The 27,883-nt window shown below is 45.0% G+C and overlaps 1 protein-coding gene across 1 annotated transcript in view; it reads right to left on the bottom strand.

Annotated features, from left to right (window-relative positions):
• SPECC1L (sperm antigen with calponin homology and coiled-coil domains 1 like) overlaps positions 1–27,883 on the bottom strand; it is a 114,611-nt gene that overhangs the window by 68,278 nt on the left and 18,450 nt on the right. The window contains exons 2-3 of the mRNA XM_055119046.1: positions 8,242–8,431; positions 789–942 (exon numbers count right to left, since the gene is read on the bottom strand). Of these exons, the coding sequence (XP_054975021.1) occupies positions 789–942; positions 8,242–8,394 (307 nt within the window). The 5' untranslated portion in view covers positions 8,395–8,431. The remainder of the gene's footprint in view (positions 1–788; positions 943–8,241; positions 8,432–27,883) is intronic.

Genomic DNA, 27,883 nt, shown 5'->3' with positions numbered 1-27,883 from the left:
GTTACGGATGGCATGGGAACTCCATGGGTCAAACAACAGCCTCTACAAAAATCAATTTGCAAAAAAAACCCAAAAACTTTAAATCACTGTCACTGTCATCCCATTGCTCATCAATTTGCTCAAGCGGGCACCAGTAACGTCTCCATTGTAAGACTTGTTACTTTAAATATATCACCCGTATACTTTAGAGACCTTAAGTGACTCCTGATCCAAAAAAGACATTAAATATTTTTTTTTTTTTGCTTTTTGGGTCACACCCAGCAATGCACAGGGGTTACTCCTGGCTCTGCACTCAGGACTCACCCCTGGCAATGCTCAGGGGACCATATGGGATGCTGGGAATTGAACCTGGGTCGGCCGCGTGCAAGGCAAATGCCCTACCCGCTGTGCTATCGCTCCAGCCCCAAGACATTAAATATTTAAACATAAAATTAATGAGACAACTTAAATACTGACTGAATAATTTATGGTACAAACAATGAGGGTCAATAGTTAAAGACTGATGGTGATATTGTGAATATGTATTTTTTAAAATCCTTATTTTTCAAATATAACGGAATATTTGTGGATGCGACTGCAGAATGCCTGGACTTGCTGATAGTAAGCAGGGAGGGGGGAGCTGAGAGCTGACTGGCCCGAAGCTGTGGCCAGCAGCTAGTATTCGTGACAAGCATGGGGTGCGGGAATACCAGTTGGCCTGCTCTTGTCCACCTGACACTTTCTATGACCTCCTAAGCACCACTTCAGGTGACCCATATTTTAATCTTATAGCTGGATACCGCCCGTACCTGTGCCAGTCTTGGACTTGCTCTCCACTGTGGTCATGGCAGGGGCGGACGCTGAGGATGCTGCGGACGGGCAGGTGCTCTTCTTGCCTTTCACACCATTAGTCACCGACACCCCCCCAGCCATTCCAGCTAGGAGGTCATCGCTGCTCTTGGTCTAGAAATAACACAAAAATAAATCAACTAGACAAAGCAAGATTAAGCAACAGTTAGAGATCATGCAAAGCTCCAGACTTGTATGGAGTCCAAGAGACCTACAACAATTTTCTGACAGTGTCCAGCTAAATATAACGTGCGATAACCTCTGGGGCGCTCTCGAAGGGGTGGGCCAGCTCCTGCCCAAACAAAGCCCTGGCAGCCGCTCCCACACCCCAAAGCCTACACTCTGCCTTTGGCAGCATTCCACCGCCTCAGGACTGAGCACCACGGAGAACCTAACCTGCCCAAACCTCCAGGTGCACGGGTCTTTGTGGCTGAAAACTCCAGGCCTTCTTGGAGTCGGGATGGGGGACCTCCCCGTGCTCCCTCTGTTTCCAGAGGACCTGGCAGCCATGTCCACGTCCCACCATGTGCATTCAACTACCGACCCTGTTCCGATGGGACAGCCCATTTAAGTATTCTGGATTTTATGAAGTGACATCTTCAAAATCCACACCACATACATCCCAGTCGTAGCACAACAGACTGGAGGGGAACGTAACACAGAAGCCAGCCAATCTCAACTAACAAAAGCATTAACTCAGAAGGCTTACTCTGGAGTAACAGCCTAGTAAACCCTTAGACAAGGACTTAATGTCCCCATGGTGATACAACAATTTTCACAAATTTTCTTCTATGGAATATTTTTGATCATTCCACTAGCCATTTAATGGTAACAAGTTATATCACTGTATCACTGTCATCCCGCTGTTCATCGATTTATTTGAGCGGGCGCCAGTAATATCACCATTTGTCCCAGTCCTGAGATTTTAGCAGCCTCTCCTTACTCGTCTTTCCCAACAATTGGAGGCATTTTTCAGGGTCAGGGCAATGAGATCTGTTATTGTTACTGTTTTTGGCATATCGAATACGCCATGGGGAGCTTGCCAGGCTCTGCCGTGTGGGTGGGATACTCTCAAAAGCTTGCCAGGCTCTCTGAGAGGCACATATATTTATTTCCCTTCGCAGTTGTTTGGTCCAGGAACATGGGTTGCCAGAGACTGGGGGAAGCAGGCAGAGGATCACTGCTTCCGGGTCCTGTTGAGCCCAGAGTCCAAGTTATATAAAATAAATTATAGGGGGCCTGCTGGGAGACGGGCTTGATGCTGGAGTATTGAATGCCTGAACAAATCTCTGCAAACCATGGTGTATAAAGAGAGTGGGAGAAAAAATATAATGTGCAAGAGAAAAAAAACCTCTTTACTGGTTCATAAACAATCACACATTTCTGTTTGTTTATTGTTTATTGTGCTGGGAATTGGACCCAGGGCTTTATACAAGGCATGCACTTAATCACTGAGTCACAGTCTCAGCCTCATATACTTCTTTTTTAAATTATAAAATCAAGTAATGAAAAATTTATGAAAGTCAGATGTGTGCTCACACATCAGGCTCAATGTGGGACCAGAACAAATAAAGACACAATCATCTTTGTTACAATTTCATCTAGGTCATGAGTTAGGAACATTTAAGCAATACAACAAGTACTACTGATATAAATCAATTGTAGAAGTCAACTTTTAAATAAAAGTTCTAAGAAAACCCCTAGCACTCCTCCTATTGAAGTGTCCCTCATGCATTAGTAAAGTTCAAAAAAGCTGCAGAAAATATCATCTTATAATTCCTAGAAATATCACTGAATTAGAAACATTCCTTATTGGGGCTGGAGTTGTATTACAGCAGGTGGGGCGCTTGTCTTGCACGTGGTCAACCCAAGTTCGATCCCCGGCATCCCAGATGGTCCTGACTGAGAACACCAGGAGTGATTCCTGAGTGTAGTGCCAGGAGTAAGCTCCGAGTACCACCCAGTTTGGCCCAAGCTGCGCCCCCCCCCCCCACCACCAGAAAAAAAGAAAGAATCCTACTGCCCTGTTTCAAGAATTGAAGCCACTATTTAAAATAACATTCTGAAATTTTCTTTACCTTATTTAATCTTTAACAGATTAGTTAATACCAAAATTGAGAGAATTTTTTCCAAAGGTCTAGATAACATATAATTTTTTTTTTTTTTGGGGTCACACCTAGTGATGGACAGGGGTTACTCTGGCTCTGCACTCAGGAATTACTCTTGTCGGTGCTCAGGGGACCATATAGGATGCTGGGGATAGAATCTGGGTCGGCCGAGTGCAAGGCAAACATGCCCTACCCACTGTGCTATCACTCCAGCCCGGTAACATATAAATTTAAAAACTATACAGACTTTATTGTAAGTCAGTTTGAATAATCACATAATACAATTTGTAATAATTATTTACATTTTGTAAAGATGATTTTAAATAAGCGTTTGAAAAAGAAAACAAGCACTCTGGTTACTCTGGTTAATTAAACTGGGTGTTAAATTCTTAGTTAAGGAAGATAGTGAAGGTCACCACAGAGACTGGCCCACATCCCAAAAAACAAAAGCAACCGGTGTTGGCATGGATGTGGGGAGAAAGGGACCCTCCTTCACTGCTGGTGGGAATGCCGACTGGTCCAACCCTTTTGGAAAACAATATGGACGATTCTCAAAAAGTTAAAAATTGAGCTTCCATTTGACCCAGCAATACCACTCCTGGGAATATATCCCAGAGAGGCAAAAAGGTATAGTAGAAATGACATCTGCATTTCTATGTTCATTGCAGCACTGTTTACAATAGCCACAACCTGGAAAAAACCAGAGTGCCCAAAAACAGATGACTGGTTAAAGAAACTCTGGTACATCTACACAATGGAATACTATGTAGCTGTCAGAAAACATCAAGTCATGAATTTTCATATAAGTGGATCAACATGGAGAGTGTCATGCTGAGTGAAATGAGTCAGAAAGAAAGAGACAGACATAGAAAGAGTGCACTCATATGTGGAATATAAAGTAGCTGAGAGGTACAAGCTTACAATGATGCAATTTCTGGCAGATATTTCTCTGGACTTAGTTACTAAAATACTGAAATACAGAAATCCAAAACCATGAGGCTGCCAGTGCGGCCGCTTGACATCATATCTCTTCATTCTCAGCAATGGAAAACAAATTATTAAATGCTTCCTTTTCAGCAGGTCCGACTTTAGGGGGGGGGAAATTCCAAATAACGAGGGTTTTTTTTGGTGCAAATATTGAATGTAATCAAAGTAAAGTAAAAGTAAAGTGAAATTTATCAGTTACACAGGCAGGGTGGGGGGGTTGGGGAGGTGGGGGGTGGGGGAGGTATACTGTGATTCTTGGTGGTGGAATATGTGCACTGATGAAAGGATGGGTGTTCGAGCATTGTATAACTGGGACTTAAACCTGAAAGCTTTGTAACTTTCCACATGGTGATTCAATAAAAGAATAAATTAATTAAAAATAAATAAATAAAAACATAAAATTAAAAAAAAGGAAGATAGTGAAGGGACCAGAGCAATCGTAATGGGGAGGGTGCTAGTCCTGCATATGGCCTGCACGGGTTCAACTCCATATGGTCCCCCGCCTCTTCCAGGAATGATCCCTGAGCACGGCTGGGCGTGACCCCAAGAACAAAAAACAATTCATTTCAAATTAAAATGGTTTGTAGATAACCTCTAAAGTCTCTTTCTGTTGTAAATGTGACTCTTCCAAATAAGTAGATTCTGTTCTCATCTTCCAGTTATGAAAGTTGAAACACAGAACTATTAGCTAGGTCAAATCTGTCTCACTGCAAACAAGACAAGAAAGATTAACGTTCAAACAAATTAAACTTTTTTTTTCAAATTTGTGACATTTTTATTATTGTTTTGCAATTTGCGCCTTTCTTTCTTTCATGCTAAGGATCAAACCCAAAGCCTTTTGGGTGTGAAGCACGTACTCTACTTCTGAGCCATGTCTCCAGCCCTAGTGTGCAATATATACTTCAAAATATACTTCAAGCGGGTGCCCCTGCGTGAGTGTACCTGTGAGCAGGGCGGGAAGGCCCTGAGCACTGCAACGGCAAGTGTGTGCGCGCCCTGCAAGCACACTGCAGCCGAATGCAGCCCCAGGCACGCGGCACCAGTTAGGCGGTGTCTGGCCTCCAGCCATCGCAACATCAACATCAATACTACATCAACATCAATACGTACAAAGGCAAGGAAGACAAAAAAGAAAGGAAAATGCTAATGAGCTATTGGGAGAAGTGCAGTATCACACAAAGAACTGATATCACTAGAGCATAACAAAGCCTTAAAAATCAGAAAAGGGGCTGGAGCTGCGCTGGCCTTGCCTGCCACCAGTGCAGGTTCTATCCCCTGTAGCCCATGTAATCCTCTGAGCACCACCAGGAGTGATTCCTGAGCACAGAGCCCGGAGTAAAACCCTAAGCACAGCAGGGTATGATCATAAAAAAACAAGGAAGAAAAAAGCAAGGGAAGATATCTCAAAGGGCTGGGGAACATGCTTTGCCTGCCAGTACTCTTGGTCCAACTCACGCACTGCGTGGTCCCCTGAGCAGAGAGACAGGAATAATCCCTGAGCACAGTGGGGTATGGGGAAAATTTTCTAAAATATATAAAGGGCCAGATTATGGGTGAAAGAGCACGTTTGGAACACGGGATGCCTGGGTCTGATCCCGGTAGTGCACAGTTCCCTGAATACCACCAGGACCCAACTCCCAAGGTCCAAGCCAGGAGTACTGCCTCTGAATACTGCTGAATTTCACCCAAAATTAAATACATATACAAATAAAACAGATATAAATGTGTGGTTGTCCACAAAAGTGTGTGTGTGTGTGTGTGTGTGTGTATTATTCAAACAATCAAAATTCAAATGTTTCGTTCACTTACTTAATCAGTAATGGCCCATCAAAGTCATAAGAACTCAAGTTGAAAGAGGAGACGAAATGCACAGAAGCATAGTGAAATCATGAAAGCAACACAAAAGTTTGTGTCATAGCCAGCCTGGGTTTTGTTTGCTTGCTTGGGAGGCGGGGGGAGGTGTTCATTCCTGCTATTTTCTTTTCCCTTCTAAGTCCCCTTACTTCAATGACTCTCCTAAGTAAAAGCAGTTGCTGGAATGTAGTTCAGGTAAAGTGTTCCCCAAATACACACACACACACACACACACACACACACACACACACACACACACATACTAGCACAAACTCACACCCTTCTTAAATAAACCAGCCAACACACAGAGCCATAGCTATGGAAAGCTGGCACGTGCACAGACAAGAAGGTATACGATAGGTAGGCAGAGTTTTGTTTTGTACTCACTATGCAAGACAAACCACCAGCAGCTCCAGATCTGCCTGCCTGCTCAGTCCACACTCCACAGTCACTGTCTGGCTGTGAGGAGAGGGAAAGGGAGGAAGGCGGCAGAGTACATCCAATGCCAGAGTCTCAACCTGTTCTTCCAGTCAAGTCAAGAACAGGTCACGCAGTCACAGAGGTGCTCCACTCCAAAGGCAGCCGCAGACTGAGCAACCAGTCAGTCAGGTCAGAAACTGCTGGCTACCTTACAAGAAAGAATGGCAGCACTGCCACCAAGGAAATAACCCACAGTATTGATTTAGATTAACGGAAGTAGGGCAAAGGTCTATTCCTGACTCCATCCTCAGACACGGGATGACACCCAGTAACTCATCAGAAAAAAATCTTCTAACACCTCCAAACCTAAGGAGTAAGTATATGTTAATTTTTAACCACTCTGGGCTAAATAAACCAGCATTTCTTGCTAGATCTTTCAACACATAGAAGGAAGTCCTTCAATCATCCGTGAGGTGTTTCTTAAAATAACTCAGTAATAGCAAAGCTCTGAAAGGACAAAAGTAGTTTCTTTTCTTTTTTTCTTTTTTTTTTGGGGGGGGGGAAGGGGCTCCCATGCACTGCTCCAGGAGGGCCTGGGAACCAGTCCTAGTGATGGTCGGTCCAAGGAGGAGGATTCCACAGGGACCACCTGTACCAACCTCAGCAGCTCTTGGGAGCCCCCAGGAGCCACAATGCTTTGCCTAGGGCTCCCCAGAGCCACACTGGGAGGAGATGGAGATGAGAGGTGGGGAATGTTGGCGTAGGTGCCACAGACTGAACCCATGCAAAACAAGAGCCTTTTGGCCCCAATGCTATTCTGCCATCAAACTGGCAGAAATCCTCTCTCAATTGTCACCGTAGTCAAGTGTTATGTTTTTTTTCAACTTAATTCACCACATCCCTAAAACAAGCAAGTGAAGAACAAATAAATTAAATCTGGATGGAGGACTGCATGGCTCTCTGTCCAATGAATGTCTAAGAGTAGCAGAGAAACGGGTTTGGAATCCTCCTGTCCCTGGGACGGCCCCCACCAACGCAGACACTAAGACCCACAGGAAGACGGTTATTTTCAGGAAATAATGCTGGGTTGGAGAGGGTTCTAGAGCTAATCAATAAAAATGCCACAACCCATCATTTACCGTGCACTTGCAGTTCCAGGCCTGTACTACGTGATTTTACAGATTCTCCTTTCTGAGTCTGGGTCAGCCTGTTCCTGAGGCCCGTGATTTAATGAGTTGCTATGCTATACTCACAAGGACTACAGCAGCCTCTGTAGGGATGTAAAGAAAATGAGCTACACTCTCACTAAATAATTACCAGCCAATTTTGACGAGGATTAATACTAGGTTAACTGTCAAAGAATGAACAGCTCATGGTATATGAGGGGGTGGGTGGGAATAAAAGTTCCCACCCAGGAGTTTCAGGGATGTTACTGCTGGTCCCCCTTTGAGACTTCGATCACATATTCTCTCCACAAAACTCACTCAGGCTAGACACAGTATTTCCTTCCTTACGACCATTTCCACAGCTTCGCTGCTCTCCCAGCCACCTGACTTTCCACCTGTGTCTTACTTATTCACGACCTGATGTGACTTTCTCCTGCCGTGAGTCCACAAACTCCCTCAGGGCAGACTCCAGCTCTCAGGAGCACCAACTGCATAAGACAGGTGCCTCGAGACAAATAAGCCCACTGTCGGCTTCACTCACAAAGAAACACCAGGGCTGGAGCAATAGTACAGTGGGTAGGGCGTTTGCCTTGCACGTGGCCAACCCGGGTTCGATTCCCAGCATCCCATATGGTCCCCTGAGCACCGCCAGGGTTGATTCCTGAGTGCAGAGCCAGGAGTGACCCCTGTGCATCGCTGGGTGTGACTCAAAAGGGAAAAAAAAAAAGAAACAACAACAGACCAAGTCAGTCCACCGCCGTGTGCTCCTCCAAAGGTTCCGCATCCAGCTGAGTGCGACCCCTAAATACTGCCTAGTCAAAGATCAAAGACTCCCTTCCTAGAAGCCGTCCCCTAGGCACACCTCGCCCCTTTAGTACCTTTGACAACGCTGCTGCTGCCCCGGGCTTCACAAGTTTGCCTCCGGTGGACGCTGCAGAGCTGCTCTCGGGCTTGGTTTTCTCTGCTGCTGGCGGCTTGCTTATCCCAGACACCTTAGGCACCGCGCCAACACTCCTGCTTGCCTTCTTCATTCTGCGCTCTCTCTTCGTGATGCATTTACAACCAAATCTGTGGAAAGAAATGGCATCAGACTGAAAGCAAAACTGGGGGGAAACCCTAGGAATTTGCTTTTGAACCATTTGAAAACTAAGTATGTTGAAAAGTAGGTGCTGCATGTCACTATGGAAAGTCAACTGGAAAAATTCTTAAGGCTTCTTCATCACAAAGCTCATTTGGGGTAAGGCAATACAAATAACAAAAACAGAAGCCTATTTTGAATATAAGGAGGTTTATGTATGACACTGAGAAGCTCCTGTGAGCACCCCACTAAAAAAAAAAAAAAAAAAGAAAAGATGGGTCTAATTTCTATGTCTAAGTAAAATTTTGAGAAATTCACGTTTTGAGAAATTCTCCCAAGTGAATGACCTTTTGGAAAAGAAAAGATTCATACTAAAGCCTTAATGATTATTCTACCTATACTGTGCTCCAACACTTCAGCTCTATGTTGCTGTGACAGAAGAAAAACTATCAAGTGGTTTGACGACAGGAATGGGGGTATGGGGCTAAGGCCATGCTACACCCTCCAAGTGACAAGGCCCCGCACAACAACAAAAAAGGCTGTTACTAATATCCACCGAAACACAGGAAGTCCTCAGATTCCCTCTGCTCTAGTCTCCCCTCCCCCAACTGCCAGCTCGCTCACCCCTTGTAGAAAATGCTGTACAGTAACGACCAAACGGCCCTTCCGCCCTCGCCCTCCTGCTCTCCACGCGCCCGTCTCCCACGTCCCTTTCCAGAGCAGTCCCTCGAGTTCTCGCTCCACCGCCTTTCCCTAAGCTTTCCTACAGGACGCTGAAAATTACAAGGGTCAATTTCATTGCTTCCCACAGCAGACACAAAATAAAGCTAGACTGAATCTGCCCACCGGTAAGTATACATTTTTCTCACCTGTAAAATGAAGGGGTAGATTTGGATTTATCACTAATCTGAGGCAATGCAGGAAAAACTCAATTCCTAAGACCTTTCTTTCAACTTTTCAATTTCCCTTTTTATTTTTTTTTGGGGGAGTCACACCCGGTGACGCACAGGGGTTACTCCTGGCTCTGCACTCAGGAACTACCCCTGGCGGGGCTCAGGGGACCATATGGGATGCTGGGAATTGAACCCGGGTCGGCCGCATGCAAGGCAAATGCCTTACCCTCTGTGCTATTGCTCCAGCCCCTCAATTTCCCTTTTTAATTCGCCATATTTTACTACACCTTAGATTAAAAAAAAAAAAGGTTCTGCCAAAGTTTCTGCCATTCTCCCAATTCCAAGACTGCACTCCTTTCTACAATTCCATGCAGATCTCTGCCATCTTGCCTGCTCCTCCAACTCCTCTCAAATTAACATTTTCTAGACTCATACTCTCTAACAGAACTTATTACAAAGAAGCAAATGAGTCTTAAATATGACTAGTATGATTTGAGAGGTGACTTTAAATCTTATGTAATTTAATTACACTTAGTAGCACGCAGCAGCTATCATACTGGACAAGTCTGTCTCTTTTCTGCTATGTCCTGGAGTTTGAGCCGAGTGAGATGAGGACAGCTGCAATTAAATGCACACAGAGAGAATAAATGAAAAATTAACATGCTAACTTTTTTTTTTTCCTTTTTGGGTCACACCTGGCGATGCACAGGGGTTACTCCTGGCTCTGCACTCAGGAATCAATCCTGGCGGTACTCAGGGGACCATATGGGATGCTCGGAATTGAACCCGGCTTGGCCGCATGCAAGGCAAATGCCTTAATCGCTGTGCTATCGCTCCAGCCCCAGTTCACACACTTTCTATCTGAAAAATAACTGTTTCAATTCCAAGTGCCCCCAAATTACTTGATCATTAAAAGATAGTCCAAAATAGTTATTTGGGCTTAAAAAGGAGTAACAAAATAATACACAGTGTAACACGGATGAACCTTGAAAACATTATACCAAATGAAAAATCCACAAGGGGCTGAGCACATACTCTGCAAGCAAGAGGCCCAGGTTTGGTCCCCAACACAGCCTCATCTCTTGGGCATACTGGGAACAGTCCCTGAGCCTCAAACGGGCAAATATTTTGGCAGATGGATTATAATGCAATAGAGCTATTATTAATGTAAATAAATGTAGGCCAGGAAGATAGTTAAAATAAACAGAGCACATTCCTAGCATGTGCAAGGTCCCAAGTCCAACACCTGGCACTGCACAGCCTCCCAAGCATGCTGGCTGCCCCTCTGATTACTCCTGGTGCTGCTGGGAGTCCCAAAATAAATTTACAAATTAATAAGGCTACTTAAAAAAAAATAGTAAACATCAGACAGCAACATCTAGAAAGTAGACCTCACTCTAAAATACCTTTTTAAATACAGAGAGGGACTATCGTTTTACAGTTTGTGAGCTCTTCAAGGAGACAGCATGACCCGAAACTTTAAAGATGCTCAGAGACAGAGGATTCAGAACAAGAGTCTGATTCTAAGCCCCCCGTCCTACATGGCACCCCATGCTTCTTCCAGGGCAGCCAGCCACGAGAACTTCCTTAGGGAAGTGCAAAACTGGGGTGGGAGGGCATTGAGTAGTGCCAAGGGGAGACCCCAGCACTGTACTTCAGGGTCACTCGGGGTGGTACTTGGGGGACCACGCAGGGCTGCAATGGTCACTCTCCAGCACCAAGAATGTGAATTTTGATCTTACTGACCATCTCACAAAACATGTCACAAAACGTCAAAATTAAACTCCCTTACTCAATCCACCCCTATGTGGTCCCCATAGGCCCTGCCAGGAGTGATCTCTGACAGGCTCACCTACCTGTCCTCTGGCCAGTGCTGGTGGCACTCTTTTTTTTTCTTTTTTGGGTCACACCCAGCATTGCACAGGGGTTACTCCTGGCTCATGCACTCAGGAATTACTCCTGGCAGTGCTCAGGGGACCATGTGGGATGCTGGAAATTGAACCTGGGTCGGCTGCGTACAAGGCAAATGCCCTACCCGCTGTGCTATCGCTCCAGCCCCACTGGTGGCACTCAACCAAAATTTTTTCCATTTTGAAGGTATTAATTAATATCCCATCTAATATGAAGTTTAATATTTAATCTGTTTTTACAGCAGAAAATTGATTGCAATGTCTAAATCAGTATGTATTAATTTTGTGCTTTCAAAGTAAAACTCTTAGCTACAGTCAATTTACAGATAACTATTCCTTTTTCATTTAAAGTAATTATCTGTTAGACACAGGCATACAAAGACTCACAATTCTGCAGATCAGCCTACATTTATCAGGTTCTAGTGTGGGTGGTGAGAACTCTCCCCACAGTGTCCCAGGACTCGGGGTTCCTCAGGCCAGGGTTTACAGCTCCAGGAGCTTTGTCTGAAACTAATTACACAGCCACACAGGAAGCTTCAGTCCCCCTCACATCTACCAGATCATATAATTAAACCCAGTGAAGGAAACAAATCAAAGACCCATCTCTTGCCTTCAATGTATGATAGATAAAATGTTATTTTAAAAATCAAACAACAGCCAGAGAGATAGTACAACGGGTAGTGTGTGTGTCTGCCTTGCACAGGTCGACCCGGGTTTGATCCCTGGCATCCTATGTGGTCCCCATAAGCCCTGCCAGGAGTGACCTCTGAGCCCTGAGTCCTGGGTGTGGCCCCCAAACAAAAACAAAGCAAAACAAAAAAATGAAGCCAGAAATTCTTTTGTTTGTTTTCTGTTTGTGTTGTTCTGGGGCCACATCCAGCGAAGCTCAAGAGTTACTCTTGGCTCTACACTCAGGAATCACTCCCGGCAGGCTCGGTGACCATATGGGACGCCGGGGATTGAAACTGGGTCAGCCGTTTGCAAGGAAAGCACCTTACCTACTGCACCATCTCCGGGGCCCAAAGTACAGACTCTTAAAAAAGGGAAAATATCTTTAAAAGATAGGAGAGTATCTTGAAGGTTATTTATGGGTGATCCCACATCCAATGTCGTTAATAACAGAAAACAAGTACTGTAATATCTATTGTAGGAGGCTTCTGACGACTAGAACTCAGTGGGCTGTGTGCAAGGCAAACACCCTATCAGCTTTACTATCACTCCAACCCCTTTTTTTCTCCTTTATTCTAACATGTTATTACGAAGAACAGTCATGTTGACATTATGCAGCAAACATCCTTTTCCCTCCTTTATACACTATGTAATTTTATATTCTAGGGGGAGGAAAAAATCACACCTCTGTTAAAAGTTTTCATCTGGCCAGATTTTTGGCCAGATTTAGATCTTCAGACCTAAAAATAACCATTCTACCTCCCACGAGTTAGTTCCCTTTTATCCAAATCACTTGGGTTTCTCACCTCAACAAAAGAAGGCCGGATTCTAAGGACTCTCCAAGGTACGTTCTGATTCCAAAAACCTTTCATGTACTGGCGACAATGGTCTGTCTATAGGACCAAATTACAACAGTATGGCTGTGTTGTGCCATGAAAGTCCCTGGGGTTGGGGTGGGCAGGCGGGCAGACAGCAGAGCAGGCAGGAGGACAGGGTGCTTGCCTTGGACGTGGCAACCGACATCAGACCCCAGGTACCCCGTATGTGCTCAGGAATCACCCCCAGCTGTGCCAGGGCACAAAGCCAGGATAAGACCTGAGCACTGCCTGTGTGGCCCCCAAAACCCAAACAAACAAACCCTCTTGCAGGTCAGAGAAACAATAGTCTGGGGATCTGGGTTCAAGCACTGACTCTGCCGTATCAGCTGCATTACTGGGAGGATTTACATTATATCTTTCTGTTTCCTCATCTATAAAGAAGAATGGGTGGGGGGCTGTTAGGATCTAACTTAAAGGTCTAGCACAAAATTACATGTAGACCAAGAAAAAGGGTGGGAGGGAGAATCTTGAACAAAAGAAGATACTTAGGATTCCAGGTCAGAAGAACCCAAGATCGGGAATGACAGCTTGTTTAGGTCAGAAAGGCAACAACCAGCTGCCCATGAAAAACACACCAATTTTCAGAAACAACACCAAAAGACCCGGAGAATCCCACTTAATGCTCATTAGACCGAATGAATGGATAATGGAGAACACAGATTTTCTGAAAACTTCAAAAGAACTATGGCATCAACCAATGCTAAAGCACCTTCAACCCTGGCACAGTGTGACCCAGTGTGACCTTTGGTGGCAACTACAGAAATCCCCCAACCCCTCCCCTCCAAGAGTCACACCAAGATCTTTAGAGTTGTTACCATCTGATCTCCAATTAGAATCCTTCTCCCCATGGCCTCTTTACACAAAATGTTATTATTTTAAATTATTTAAATTTAACCATTATTTGGTCAGGAATGTAGCTCAGTGGTAAAGTACATGTAAAGATCTGGATTCAGTCCCTGGATGGAGACTCTCACAGACACAGGCAGACAGACACACACACACACAGAATGTAATTAAAATTTTAAATCTACTGTGCTTATTTACTCTGGAGACTGATCTACCAGATATAATTAAATCTGTATCCCTAAGCAAGTCATTTAACCTCTCTGAAATCTCAGTTTCCTCAAACATAAAATGGTCTGGCAATAATACTATCATAAGAATGTCGAGAGGTTTAAATGAAATTATGTGCCCAAATTGCAAAGCAGGGTGACAGCCCATAGTAAGACAGGATAAATGTGAGTGATCACATTTCACAGAACACACTGCATGATCCAAGTATGACTAATACCTTATTAAAATAAAAGCAACTCAAGATACTTTGTAAGAGAAACCCTTTATAAGGAGTGACTAAAGACTGTTTTTACTTACTACATACATTAAATTATATACTATGGCACACAGATGTCAACAAACACGACTTGTTTCTGATTCTTTCTTCCTGAAAATTATATATCAGGAAATACTGAAAATACAGGGTAGGGAGCTCCCTGGAATGGTTATCAAGAGAGTCCGACCGTGGTTGCACGCCTGACACATCAGTTTGATCTGGTGCAAGTCATGAGGAAGATACTCTAGGTCTTTCTTTAATAAATTCAAAGATTCTTAATAACCAGGAATCAAAGATTTTTTAAATGGTATAGTTTACTGGTTTTTTTTATAGATGATTTTTATATCTATCATCATTCCAATAAAAATACCAAAAGGAGTTCGACAAAGCAACCTAAATACACATACCTCGTATTTCACAAACTCCCTACTTGAAATATAAGGATCACAGAAAAGTTTTAAATTAAGAACAGTGATAGGAAAGAATTATATAGTCAAGGAGACACAAACTTAGGAAACTAGTCATGCTGGACTTAAATGAACCAAAACCAATACCCAGCCTGATCAAAACAAGAAAGCTACAAAAAGGAAAAAAAAAAGTAAAGGAGAGATAGTACAGTGAGTAGTGTTCTTTCCTTACAGTCAACTCAGGTTCAATCCCTGGCATCCCTACGATCCCCAAGCACTGCTGAGCACAGTGTCAGGAGTAACCCCTGAGCATTGCTGGGTTTGGCCTAAAAACCAACCAAAACAATAAGTAAAATGTTCAAAAGAAATTCAGTTAGAAGTGTGTGTGTGGGGGGGGGAAGAGGTGCACACCCAGTGGTGCTCCAGGCTTACTTCTGGCGCTGCACACAGGGATCACTCCTAGTAGTGACCAGGACCCAAAAGAAATGTCTTAAAGAAATGAGAATGATGGGGCTGGAGCAATAGCACAGCGGGTAGGGCGTTTGCCTTGCACGCGGCCAACCCGGGTTCGAATCCCAGCATCCCATATGGTCCCCTGAGCACCGCCAGGGGTGATTCCTGAGTGCATGAGCCAGGAGTAATCTCTGTGTATTGCCGGGTGTGACCCAAAAAGCAAAAAAAAAAAAAAAGAAAAAAGAAATGAGAACGCTGTAGAAGGAGAGACAGTACAGAAATTAAAGTACTTGTCTTGCATGTGGCCACCCCGGGTTTGAATCCCAAGCAACACCTAAGGTCACTCCTAAGCACAGAGCCAAGAATAGCCCGAGTGTGGGTTTCAAGAAAAGCAAGAGTTCGGTAGCTGAGAACTGTTCCCCTTGCGGGCCCTCGGTTAACAGAGGTGACGGAGGGACAAAGGACCAGGGGAATGGAGAAACAGGGCCCCAGGCTGGCTGGCTGGTAGTCAGTTTATTTCTCTCTCCTCCCAGCAAAGTCCCTTACAGTAGTTTAAGTCGTGGTCCAGTCATCATAGTCCCATCATCCTAGTCTCCTCATAGACATCAAAGTCCTCTCCCCCTCGGACCCCTTATAGCACAGTTACATAGAAACATGAAGGGTGGTGGTACACCACCACCCTTGTGTGGGGTTGAACACTGTGATAACAGAGGTAAAGCCACTCCTTCAGGGGAAATTCTAGGGGATTAACTCAAGGACAACATCTCATCCGAGGGTTCAGCACTCCAGATTACTCGGAGATCCGCTCAAGCGCAGGATTCCATCCAGAGTGTATTGCTTTCTCCTTCATCCTCAGTTAGTAATCCGCTTAAACAATCATAGTGAATTTACTTCTTATAATATTTTTAGTCATTCTGTATGAACACAGTAAGAGAGATATTAGGCTTAACGAAGAGCCTGGGACATCTCGCTATATATCCCAGACTATAGTCCTCAGGCCAGGTTAGTCTATCCTAACCACAGCAGGGTCCTTATTCAGTTACTTCTTTTTGGGTCATGACAGAGTTTATTCCATGACCATGCTCTTAACTTATACTTAAGGTGCTTAGCTTGTCCCCTTTAGATGCCAGGGTAGCTTACAGCTTGTCCTGGATCCATCCAGTCACTTTGTTGGGACCCTGCGTTTGGAGTGCTAGGAACTAAGGGCAACTGAGGCTTAAAACAAGCAAATATGGATGCCCAGGAGTAAATAATATTAGGAGTCAATTAACTCCCATGCTACAAAAGCATAGCATCAACTGTCTTCCTGTGTCTATACAAAAAGGACACTGCAAACCATGCAAATGACAGAAAGGAAAGAGAAAAGCAATATAGGATTTTCTGGGGGGTCTCACCCAGCGATACTCAGGAGTTACTCCTGGCTCTGAACTCAAGAATTACTCCTGGTGGTGCTTGGGGGACCACATGGGATGCTGGGAATCGAACTCGGGTTGGCCGCGTACAAGGCAAATGCCCTACTCACTGTACTATCTCTCTGAGTGCCCCCCCCCCAATATAGGATTATTAGTGTCTAATGGAATTGACTGTCCCTCAGGGGCACTACTGTGGGAGTAACTCAATAAACCTAAGATCCCTGCAGGAGGAGGAAGGACAACCCAATCTTATCCAACACCTGCTCACTGCTGGATGTGGCCCCAAATCTCTACCCTAACCCCCTCCCCATGAGAATGTATTATTCCTCACAAGGTTGCAACTATAGGTAGCAAGGTTGTGCTGGACCCACTGGCCCACTGCCACTGTTCACTGTGGCCTTAGCTCAGCTCAAAATGAACTAGACACCTGGCACTGCCAGCCAGATTTTGAAAAACCCCAGATTTTTCAAATTTGGAACTATAAAGTATTCTCCATCTCAATGTTTTCCAAAGAATAACTTAAAAAATCTAATCTTACACCCAAACCTCTTCAGATCCATTTCTGGAGATTGTCCCGTTTTTAAACACAAGATCCTAAAAGACTGTTAAACTACTGACAATACTTAACATTCCAGACAAATGACAAGGCTGGAAAAGGATAGCCTAAAAGAATTTCTGGCTACAACACTCAAATGATTTTTCCAGATTTAGTCCAAAATAAATTGGTTCCCGAAGTTCAAACTCCCAGAATATAAGAAAATTTGTGTGTTTTCTGACTACTCCCTCCTTGGGTAAAGTTTCTCAGTATTTGCAAAAAGAAAGCATTTATTCAGGACCTCTCCAAGCCTTAACTTTATGCTCATTTTTTTTGGCAGGCAGTCACAAAACTGCACAACACAACATTCAGAAAATTAACTGTCATACAATTTTATTTATTTATACATATAACTGTCAGATATATGTACCTAACAGTTACTTTTATAGATGTTGTGTTGTGCAGTTTTGCACAACACATATATGCACATATATGTATATACACACACACATATATAAATACACACATATGAGGCCACACCCAACAGTGCTCAGGGCTTACTCCTGGTTCTATGCTCAGGAATCTCGGTACGGCTCAGAGGACCATATGGGGTGCTGAGAATCTAATTTGGGTCAACCACATGCACGGCAAGCCTGCTGTACTATCTCTCTGACCCCCTACTATCTGTCGTATTTTAATTAAAGCCATAAATACGATTTATTTGGAACAGACCAAACTTATCAAAAATTAAAATACAAATTAAAAATTTTATACTAATTAATCATTCCATTATAACAGTCTAGAAAGTCCATTACTATGCAATACAGGGGACTGAACCCACTGGAGGCATGTAGTCTACCACTGAGCTACATTCCTGACCCTAAAAGGCAAGCTAGTGACAAGCGGAGGGGCCAGAGAGAGAGTAGAGCAGGTAAAAAGCCTTCCTTGTACGCAGCCAGCTCTGGGTCAGTCGCTGGCACCCCTTAGGCCGCCCCGAGCCCTACCAGGAGTGATCACTGAGTACAGAGCCGGGATTCAGCCCTGGGTACTGCTTGGTTCTTGCCCCAAAGCAAACAAACAAACAAGCCAAACCAAAACCAAAATCGCAAGCTGAGGAATTTCTGCAGGTGCCCCCTCAGCAGTGCTGGGGGTCGCCAGGGCTCTCACATGGTGACAGGGAAGTTGCGGGTGCCAGAGCTCACGCCCAGGGCCCCGTGCGTGGAGGCATGAGAGCCAGCCCTTGGAGGGAACTCCCCAGCCCTTCCCCGCCGGAATTTGCTCTGACAGTAGCACAAAGGAAGTCTCTATAAACAAGTGAAAAAGAAACCAGCACTCAGCTCCAATATAATAAAAATGAGACCTTTTCTTGACAACCATCTTAGGGCTAGAGTTAAGTTGTCTGCTGTTGGAGTACAGGGGTTAAGGTGTTTGTCCTGCACACAGCCTGCCCTGATTTGATCCCTGGCACGGCTAGTAAAACTCTGAACACTGCCGGGTGTGACATTTTTCTAATTAGGTTTAAAAAAAAAAAAGAAGAAAATAAAAACGAATTTAAGATACTAAGGAGTGTTTAAGGATTATTTTTCCCTTACCACTAAAAAGTCTAAGGGTAATAATTGCCACAGTCAGCAATTTTGTTGTCTGGTGACATATTTGGCACTGGCACAATATGGCACAATTTGGTGTGGGGGTTGCACTGACACCAACTGGGTGGAGACCAAAAATGCTGATAAACACTCTATAATTCACAGTATAGGCCCTATAACAAAGAACTACACAGCCCAAAACACCAACAGAGTTGAGGATGAGAAACCGTGGTATAAGCAATTGGCTTAAAACTAGAGTTGAGTTGGGGCTGGAGCTATAGCACAGCGGGTAGGGCGTTTGCCTTGTATACAGCCGACCCGGATTCAATCCCCGGCATCTCATATGGTCCCTCAGAACTGCCAGGAGTGATTCCTGAGTGCAGAGCCAGGAGTAACCCCTGAGCATCGCTGGTTGGGACCCAAAAAGCAAAAAGTGAGAAAAAAAACACAAAAACTCCAGGGTAAGGGAAAATGTTATCTTTCTGTACAATAAATAGGATCATAGCTACATTCCTGTTGCACTGAGAAAGCCAACAACAAAGAACTGGCTGGAGAGAGGTGCCCATTTATGCCTCCAGTACCTGTGATACCGTAAATCTGCATCCACATTTCCTGAGAAACAGGACAGAGTTCAAAGGATCTCGAAGAATGAAATGTTCAGAAGGAGTCAAAGGGGCTCACCGCACTCACCTATGGTTTCTGCTGTAATTCTGGCTTAGTATGACAACCCCAAATGGGTGGTCAAGATTCACTTTTCTGGGGGCTGAAGCGATAGCACAGCTGGTAGGGCATTTGCCTTGCATGCGGCTGACCCAGGTTCAATTCCCAGCATCCCATATGGTCCCCCCAGCACCACCATGAGTAACTCCTGAGTGCAGAGCCAGGAGTAACCCCTGAGCATTGCCAGGTGTGACCCGAAAAAAAGATTCACTTTTCTCCAGTCCCTGTGAAATCTCTGGTAGAATGGCCTGCCACCTGCCAACAAGCACTGTGATGGGATCTCAAAATATTTCATGAAATTATTCTTTTTTTTGTCTTTTTGGGTCACACCCAGCGATGCTCAGGGATTACTCCTTGCTTATGCACTCAGAAATTACTCCTAGCGGTGCTCAGGGGACCATATGGAATGCTGAGAATCGAAACCGGGTCAGCCGCATGCAAGGCAAACTGTCTACTCACTGTATTATTGCTCCAGCCCCGAAATTCTTCATTTCAATAGGCAGGCATTGGAGTATCAGGTCCTGAGCCTGTGAGAAGGATGGCCTGAGCCTCCCACAGCTGAACAATGCTAGATTAATGGTCTGAACAGGTCCAACTACATACAAACCCTACACCACTGCACCACATGTTAATTCCCTGGGCTATCTCTATCTCAAGACTACCAAGAGGGGCTCTGTAGTACTCTGTCTTCAGAGACATTAATGATGGAGGCAGGAAGCTACCATATGATCTAGCAATTCCACTGTTGGCTACTAATCCAAGGGAGACAAACACTAACTCACAAAACCATATGCCTCCTGTTTCAAGAACATATCAAATGCAGCTGACACAGGGTGCTACGGGAGGCCTCGGCACCCAGGTCAGGACAGGGCCAGAGACAGGCAGGGGCAGGGGCCAAGAACAAGGAGAGTTCAAGCTGAGCAACTTGGTCAATGGCATGATGACCAAGTTCTTGAAGAAGATTTATTGTTTTTCCTTGTCACTGAAGAAATCTGATTTCCTTCCTGGGGCCATCCCTCAAGAACAAGTATTGAAAGATTATATATTTAAACAAAAACAGAGCCACACTGGCCAGCAGACCAGGTTTAAGGCATTTCTCAGCACTGGGGATTATAACTGACATTTCAGTTAGGTGGTAAATGCTCCGGGGAGCTAGTGCCATTGGAAAGGCCGAGCTCTCCAGAGGGCCAAGTCTGGGGCAAACGCCACACACTCCCTTGGAAGGTAAACCTCTTCTGAGTTTCTGTACTATGTGCCTCAGGCTTACCCAGGGCCCTGGCATAGTCTCATCACTGTACCTAAGCAGCTCCTGCTGGGGCTGGTATGGATGACAACTAACCTACTCCAAGGATGCCCTGCAGCCCAGGGTGATTTCCGCCAAGGTCACCTGTAACGCCATCACCAAGGCCTGCCAGCTCTCCAACCCTGACCCTCTGAAGACTGTGCTCACAGAAGTGTCCCAACGAGAGAATTCACGGAGATCTACTAAGTCCAACACAAGATCCTCCACAGAAAGACCCAGGCTCCAACTGGGCTCACCACAGTTTTTATACAACCCCAAAACAATAAATTCAGGTTTTTTTTTTTTTAAAGATAGGAAGATATATACCCCAAGGTTCATCATAGCTCGATTAATAATGGCCGAGACATGGAAGCAACCTAAGTGTCCATCCATGGATGAATGTATGAACATGGATAAAGAAACTAAAAGAAATACTAAATTTATGTATGTGTGTATATATACACAAAGTAATATTATAGGGCAAAAATAAAGTATTGCAAATTGCATTAACATATTATCTTGAGAACAGTATGTGAAGATATGTTTAAGTCAAAGAGAAAGACAACATATGATCTGACTGACTTTTAGGTAGAATATAAAACCAAACCACTACCAAATTCATGGATACAGGAAATAGACGGGACAGGAGGGGAAGATGTTACAGGCACAATCTCCCGGTGAGAAAATTCAAACTCAGAGGACATAACATACAAGGTGACTTCATATTTTATAACGAGGACTGGTGACAGATGCTAAATACATTTACTACCATATGCACAAATACTGAGTCACTGTGTCACACACCTGAAATGAATAGTACATCTGAATCACGTCTCAGTAGTGAGGCATCCTCCTCTCCACCCCTGTCACCCGGTCATCCTGTCCTGGCCTTTTCCGTGCTGGGGAACATCAGTGGCACCATTAGTCCAGCTTCCTGACCACTCCCTGCCTACAGTTCCTTCCACCACTGCTGTCTCTCTTCAACTAAGCACAAAGCTTGCCCACCCACCCCCTGTACCGTCACGTCACTCCTATCCTCACAGTAAATACCCCCAGACCAACCTATTCCCACCCGCCTTCCCCCCTTTCCACACAAACACTGTGCACTCTCTAACATCCCCTCGTGCTCCCATCATTCCACACCCAAGGATCACCATCTTACGATGACAAGCAAGTTCTCAAGGCATAACAAGATCCAGCACCACAAAATCCCCCAGCACTGCACTGGGCGTGGCCCCCAAGTAGTGCTGGGTACGTTCACCCCACCACCCACCGAAAGAGACTGAGTTCAGTGTCATCTCTTCAGACAGGGCTCTTCCAGACACACCTACACTTCTCTGACACTCCTGTCACTGCACTCACCTTGGTGTATATTATCCAGGCAACATTCCAAGCAAACGTAATAAAAACATACTGTTTCCCCATAAATCAAAAGTACTGAGTGAACCAGGCCCTCACATAGGGAGATTAGGAAGGGCAGCAGCAGAGAAGGGAACAGAACCCAAGAGTAATAGACAAAGAAAACCATGACAGAACAAACGGGCAGAAATGTTGAGCCATAACCAGCAAGAAATATTATACTCTGATCCCCTTACCTGGCAGTCCTCAGAACCACCTGACCTACAGCTCCAAAACCCTCTCCTCCAAGACTTCTAACGGCCTCAGAGTAGGACAGCAGGCTCGTATCGTTCCCAAACCTGCCACACTGTGGGCTATGACTGCTTCACACAACTCTCCCCAACTCCAACACTGATTCACTGAAATCTCCCTCCTCCTTCAAAGTCAATCTCGAAGGACAAGTTCAACTCAATTTCCTAGAGTTCCAGCTCTAAGGGAGAGCATTTCCCAATACCCAAAAATCATACCTGGTCTCCCAACACCCCAGCCCACCCCCAGGGTCTCCTTCATGAATCTCCGGGGACTTGATTCTCTTTCAGCACTTTTCCTACAAGCCTCAATAAAAATAGAAATGTTTTGTATGAGGCCAGGTAGGGCAACTACTTAAAGATAACATTCAATAACTAGAGGGAATGGACTCGATACTCAAAAACGAAATGCAAGCTGAGGTACAAAGAGTCCAAATTATTGCTGAAAAAGAACATGGATGTTAGACAGAACCCCTAGTAAACTCTTCTAGATAGGTCACTAAACCATCTATTATACAGTGCACAACCTGTCATGAGACATCTGTGTCTGTGGGTGTAGAACATTGACTCCATTATTAATGGGGGAGAGGGAGAGACTTAGAGGAGCAAGAAGAAAACAGTAGAAAGTACTTCCTTCTGAGACCACAATGACACGATCTACATACTCTTCCTTGTTAAAATACTGAGACAAAGTATAGAACTCCATTCCATTGATTTTTCTGTGCCAAACTTAGGAACAAAACAAATTAGAAAAAACTCCCATTACAAAAGTCGCAGCAGCTTACACCAAACTTGGCAGGCACAAAGTTTAAAATTTAAGCCTTTGAAACTAGCTCTTCAGTTCAAAATCATAACCCAAAATATTACCAACCCTGACATACATATACCAGCTTCTGACAATATAGTTTAATCTTATTTCATTAGTCACTTGACTAGTTAAGCTTTAAAAAAAAAGGGGGGGTATCCTGAGGCTGGAAGGACAGAGTAAAGGTTAAAGTGCATGCCTTGTGTCAACGTCTACAAAAACCCAGACCTCTTCTCTTAGATGACTAATGTAAAGCCCTCACTTCAGGAACCCTCATCCCCATCTCTCCTTTAATCAAGCCCCACTTTGTTTCATCCTTTGCACATGTCCAGCAGTAGCTTATGCAGAGCAAGTAAACAAAATATGCATTGTTACAGAGGCTGAGGTCTTGGGGGAGGGGGGAGATAAAAAGAGTGTGTGTCTCTGTGTTGTGTGCGTGCGCACGCACGTGCGCAAAAGGCATAGGTGATGACCCCAACTCATCATCATCTTTTATTTATTTTTTTTCTTTTTGGCGATGCTCAGGGGTTACTCTTGGCTCTGCACTCAGGAATCACTCCTGGCGGTGCTAGGGGACTATATGGGATGCTGGGAACTGAACCCGGGTCGGCCGTGTGCAAGGCAAATGCCCTGTCTGCTGTGCTATCGCTCCAGCCCCATCATCGTCATCTTTTAAGGCAGGCTGGAGGTTAGCAACTAGGACAGAAGAGGGCATGATGCAAGGCATGGACATGAACAGCGCTTCAGGGGCCTGCCTGAGTCATGTTTATTCCCAGCCTGCAGTGTCCTCGTTTGCACAGGCCACCCGCACAGGTGAAAGTGAGAAGAAAGTGATTCGGGACAGGGAAGGAGAAGAACACCTGCCACTTTAACCACCGAGCTTCACAGAAAGCTGGGGACACATCAGCAAGCCAGGAGGTGCCAGACAGTCGGCCCTTCACCGGGAAGCTGAAGCAGGGCCGGGCGGGGAAGGCCGCAGGCTGAGAGCAGAGCTGCTGCTGGCTGCCTCGGCTCCGAGGGGGTCCCAGTGCCCTCGAGCTGGCACAGCAATAAAGCAGCAAGCCTGACAGGCCAAAAATCCAGGGCCACTTTTTGATGCCACTTAGAAGCAAATGAGAAATAACCTGGAATGTTTCTCTGTCGGTGGCCTCACCTAGGACACCTTAATTTTAGAAGACTGTCTCCGAGCTATTTTCCTGTTTTACTGAGATGCAATGTGAAAGAATTTTCACTCCCTAGTTAATGAACACAACTATTACCTCACACATTTATTTTCCTTTCTGTGTGTGAGACTCATCCCTCAATTAAAGTGACAAATGAGAGGAAGCAGATTTTTTAAGGGTGCAGCCACTCACTGTCTAGGGCCTGGATTTGATCTTGCTACCTCCCAGTGACAGGAAACTGGGAAGCTGGGTTCGGGATGACGGGTGCCTGTGGAAAATCGCTAGAGTCTGGGCTGACCTACCCTAAGCTGAGTGTCGACTTGCAGCATAGCAGAAGCACTTCACGCTCTGTGGCTATACAGTCCAGCAGTCAAATAAACCATCTGATTCATGCTGTCTGGATCCAGAGCGACAGGAGGCCCAACTAGACCCTCTGCCCTCTGGGACCTGCAAGGCACTGAGTACAGTTTTGAAAGGGCTCTGAGGACAGATTCCAATCGCCAGTCTATGCCCAGTACTGGGGACTCTGCAAACAACTCAAAGAGAGACTTTCTACTCAGTAAGTCAAAGAACTTGTTTTCAAATGTAAAAAGATCCCCACGGCAGAAAAAGGTCTAGAGAGAGAAAAGTTAGATTTGGGGATGAGACATCTTCCTGAGAAGCTATGACCAGAAACGACCCTCCATCAATGAGAGGCCCCAAGAGTGGGGTTCTTCTCTGCAGTCACCAAAAGCACCCTTGCAGTCCAGGGGACACCGGGATACTATGAGAGCAACGGTCATCAGTTGACATATAAGCTCTTCCACTCACTGTAGTTAGTTGCACAGATAGCCCAACCTTTCCTCTCTAAAGGCTTCAGACAACAGTGAGATAACCTCAATTACTTCCAAAAGTACTATAGGGAGAATTCGCCTCTCTTACTCCTCTCCTCTCTTACTTTCGCATTTACCTAAGGAGGAAAACTCTTTTTCATTTCTGCATTCCCATCATCTCCAGCCTCCCATCCTAACTTTTGAGCACAGCATTTGGTGACTAAATAAACATATAAAACTTCAGGCTTCTGACAATTCATTTCCTTAAACTAAGTTAACAAAGGACAAAGAGACCAGTAACTGCAATGCAAAAATTAATGTCACAGGGGGTATGGTGATGCCATCAGGTCAACCTGTACCTGTGGGGCAAGTGCATCAGCAGCCTGACAGTACCTTCAGGCTTCCTAATGCTCCCAAACTGCTGCTGTGCCTTTGTCCGGACCCCAACAACTTGGGAGCAAGTTTACGAAGAAATTAAATGGCCAAGAGTTAGGAATGTGGGAGACACACCCACAAACCACCTCCGGCTCAGCTATATAAGCTCAACACAGCAAGGATTGGAAGGATTGGAACAGGGACCAGGGGTGGGGATGGCAATACTAGGGATTTTGATGATGGAAAATGTGCACTGGTGAAGGGATGGGTGTTTGATGATTGTATGACTAAAGCTCAAACAAGAAAGCTTTGTAACTGTATCTCACAATGAATGAAAAAAAGGGGGGAAATAATAACAAAATAATAAAATTAAATTAATATTCAGAATGGGCTGGAGTGATAGCGCAGTGGTAGGGCATTCGCCTTTCACACGGCCGACCCATGTTCGATTCCTCCGTCCCTCTCAGAGAGCCCGGCAAGCTACTGATAGTATCGTGCCCGCATGGCAGAGCCTGGCAAGCTACCCGTGATGTACTGGATATGCCAAACATAGTAACAATAAGTCTCACAATGAGAGACGTTACTGGTGCCCGCTCGAACAAATCGATGAGCAACAGGATGACAGTGATTCAGGATAGAATTAAAATAAAAGTAATGTGGAGATCGGACACCATCCAGATCACAAGGATGTTCGTCCCAAAAGGGAGCATAACATGAGGCCCCCATAACCGTGCCATCAGACTCCGCGCCAGGCTGTTTCACATGGGGCACCCCGGAAGGGGTCAGGTGAGAGCCCTCCCTGCCCCAAGGGACACAGCCCCGGCAGCCAAAAACCCCCACAACCCAACCACCGCCAAGCTCAAGGCCACTCCCCATGCACTTGGGCTGAGCTTCACATATGAGTAAACACTTTCCTGGACCACGCGGGTGCTTTTGCAGCCACGCGACACATCATGAAACACTCCCTACCCATTCTGCATAATTACCACACCGCATTTGATGGGGTTCAGATGGTAGGCAACAAATCATAGAGGGAAGTATATATATATGCGCATACATACACATTTTCACATTTTATATATATATATATATATATATATATATATATATATACACACACCAAAGTTCACATCACCCAAACTTTAACAAAATGTTAGCGATATCCTATAGGATGTCTTAATGGCTCCTGCCAAAATAGAACAATCTTCACACTGTTTTGTATATGAACACTTTTTTGTAAGCATGTTCAGCAGCTCTTCATAACAGACAATACGAAAAATACTATAACGGTTGTTTTGGGACAGGGATTGGGTTTTGGGATGAAAACATCCCGAATTTGGTGGTGGGAAGGTGTAATGGTGGTGGGATTGGTGTCTGAATATTGAATATAATCAAACATTGTGAACAAACTTATAAAATTTTTAAAAATTTTTTTTAAAAAGTAATGTGGAGTTCATGCCCAATTCAGTCAGCTTAATCAATGGCTGAATAAATAGCAGTGCTCCTACATTAAAAAAAAAAAATGTCACAATGAATGGAGAGAGGTAGGGTGGGACAGCTGATAATCTAGTTAATTCAACTGATTCTTATGATCTCCTCCTCTAAAGAGGCAGCAAGGAAAATGACTGTGGGTGAGAAATAGTAAGATATAAAAGGGGCAAAAGTTCTTTGTGAAGACCACGCCCACAGCCAGGCAGGAAGCGCCTACCACTCTCAAGGCTGAAGTCAAGACTTTGTAGGCCAGAAAAGCACAGACACAAAAAGGAAGATCCACAACTCGGGAGGAGGAGGGTAGCTCAGGGCCACGAGAAACTAGCTTAGTCCCTCTCAAGTTCCCTGTGACCACTGAGTCAGCCACGGGGAAGAGAGAAGACAACACATCTGCGCTCACTGTGGAGGTCAAGGCCAAGGAACCCCAGATCAGACAGGCTAGCAAGAAACTCTAGGACACTGATGTCGCCCAGGTTGGCTCCCCAGTCAGCTGTGATGGAGAGAAGAAGGTGTGTGTGTTCCGCTGGCTCCTGATGAGGACGCCTTGGATACTGCCAACAAAACTGGAATCAACTCAACAGTCCCTCTGGCAAATTCTAAATACATTTTAATCCTAAACAAACACAAGGGAGCACTAGCCAGGTGACTTCCTCTCTGATCCCTCACCCTGTTCAGCACCAAAGGCAGGAAATCCACCATTCTCACCCCATGGCCTGAGAACAAAGAAAAGCCAAAGGTACAAAGAGCCACTGGGCTATGAACCTTGAAAGTCCAGGCTAGCGACTCCAGAACAGCAAGATCCAGCAAGGAACACAGGCTCTGGGTTTCCAGCTGCAGACCGCAGACTCAGAAAAAATAGCACTGTTGTTCATCAATTTGCTCGAGCGGGCACCAGTAACGTTTCCATTGTGAGACTTGTTGTTACTGTTTTTGGCATATCGAATAAGCCACAAGGAGCTTGCCAGTCTCTGCCATGCAGGTGGGATACTCTTGGTAGCTTGCTGGGCTCTCCGAGAGGGGTGGAGGAATCGAACCCGGGTCGGCCACATGCAAGGCAAAGGCCTTACCTGCTGTG

The sequence above is a fragment of the Sorex araneus genome, chromosome 11 (genome assembly GCF_027595985.1).
Source record: "Sorex araneus isolate mSorAra2 chromosome 11, mSorAra2.pri, whole genome shotgun sequence".
Classification (NCBI taxonomy): domain Eukaryota; kingdom Metazoa; phylum Chordata; class Mammalia; order Eulipotyphla; family Soricidae; genus Sorex; species Sorex araneus.
Note: the sequence above shows the minus strand (reverse complement) of the source record. Positions and strands in the feature narration are given on the sequence as shown.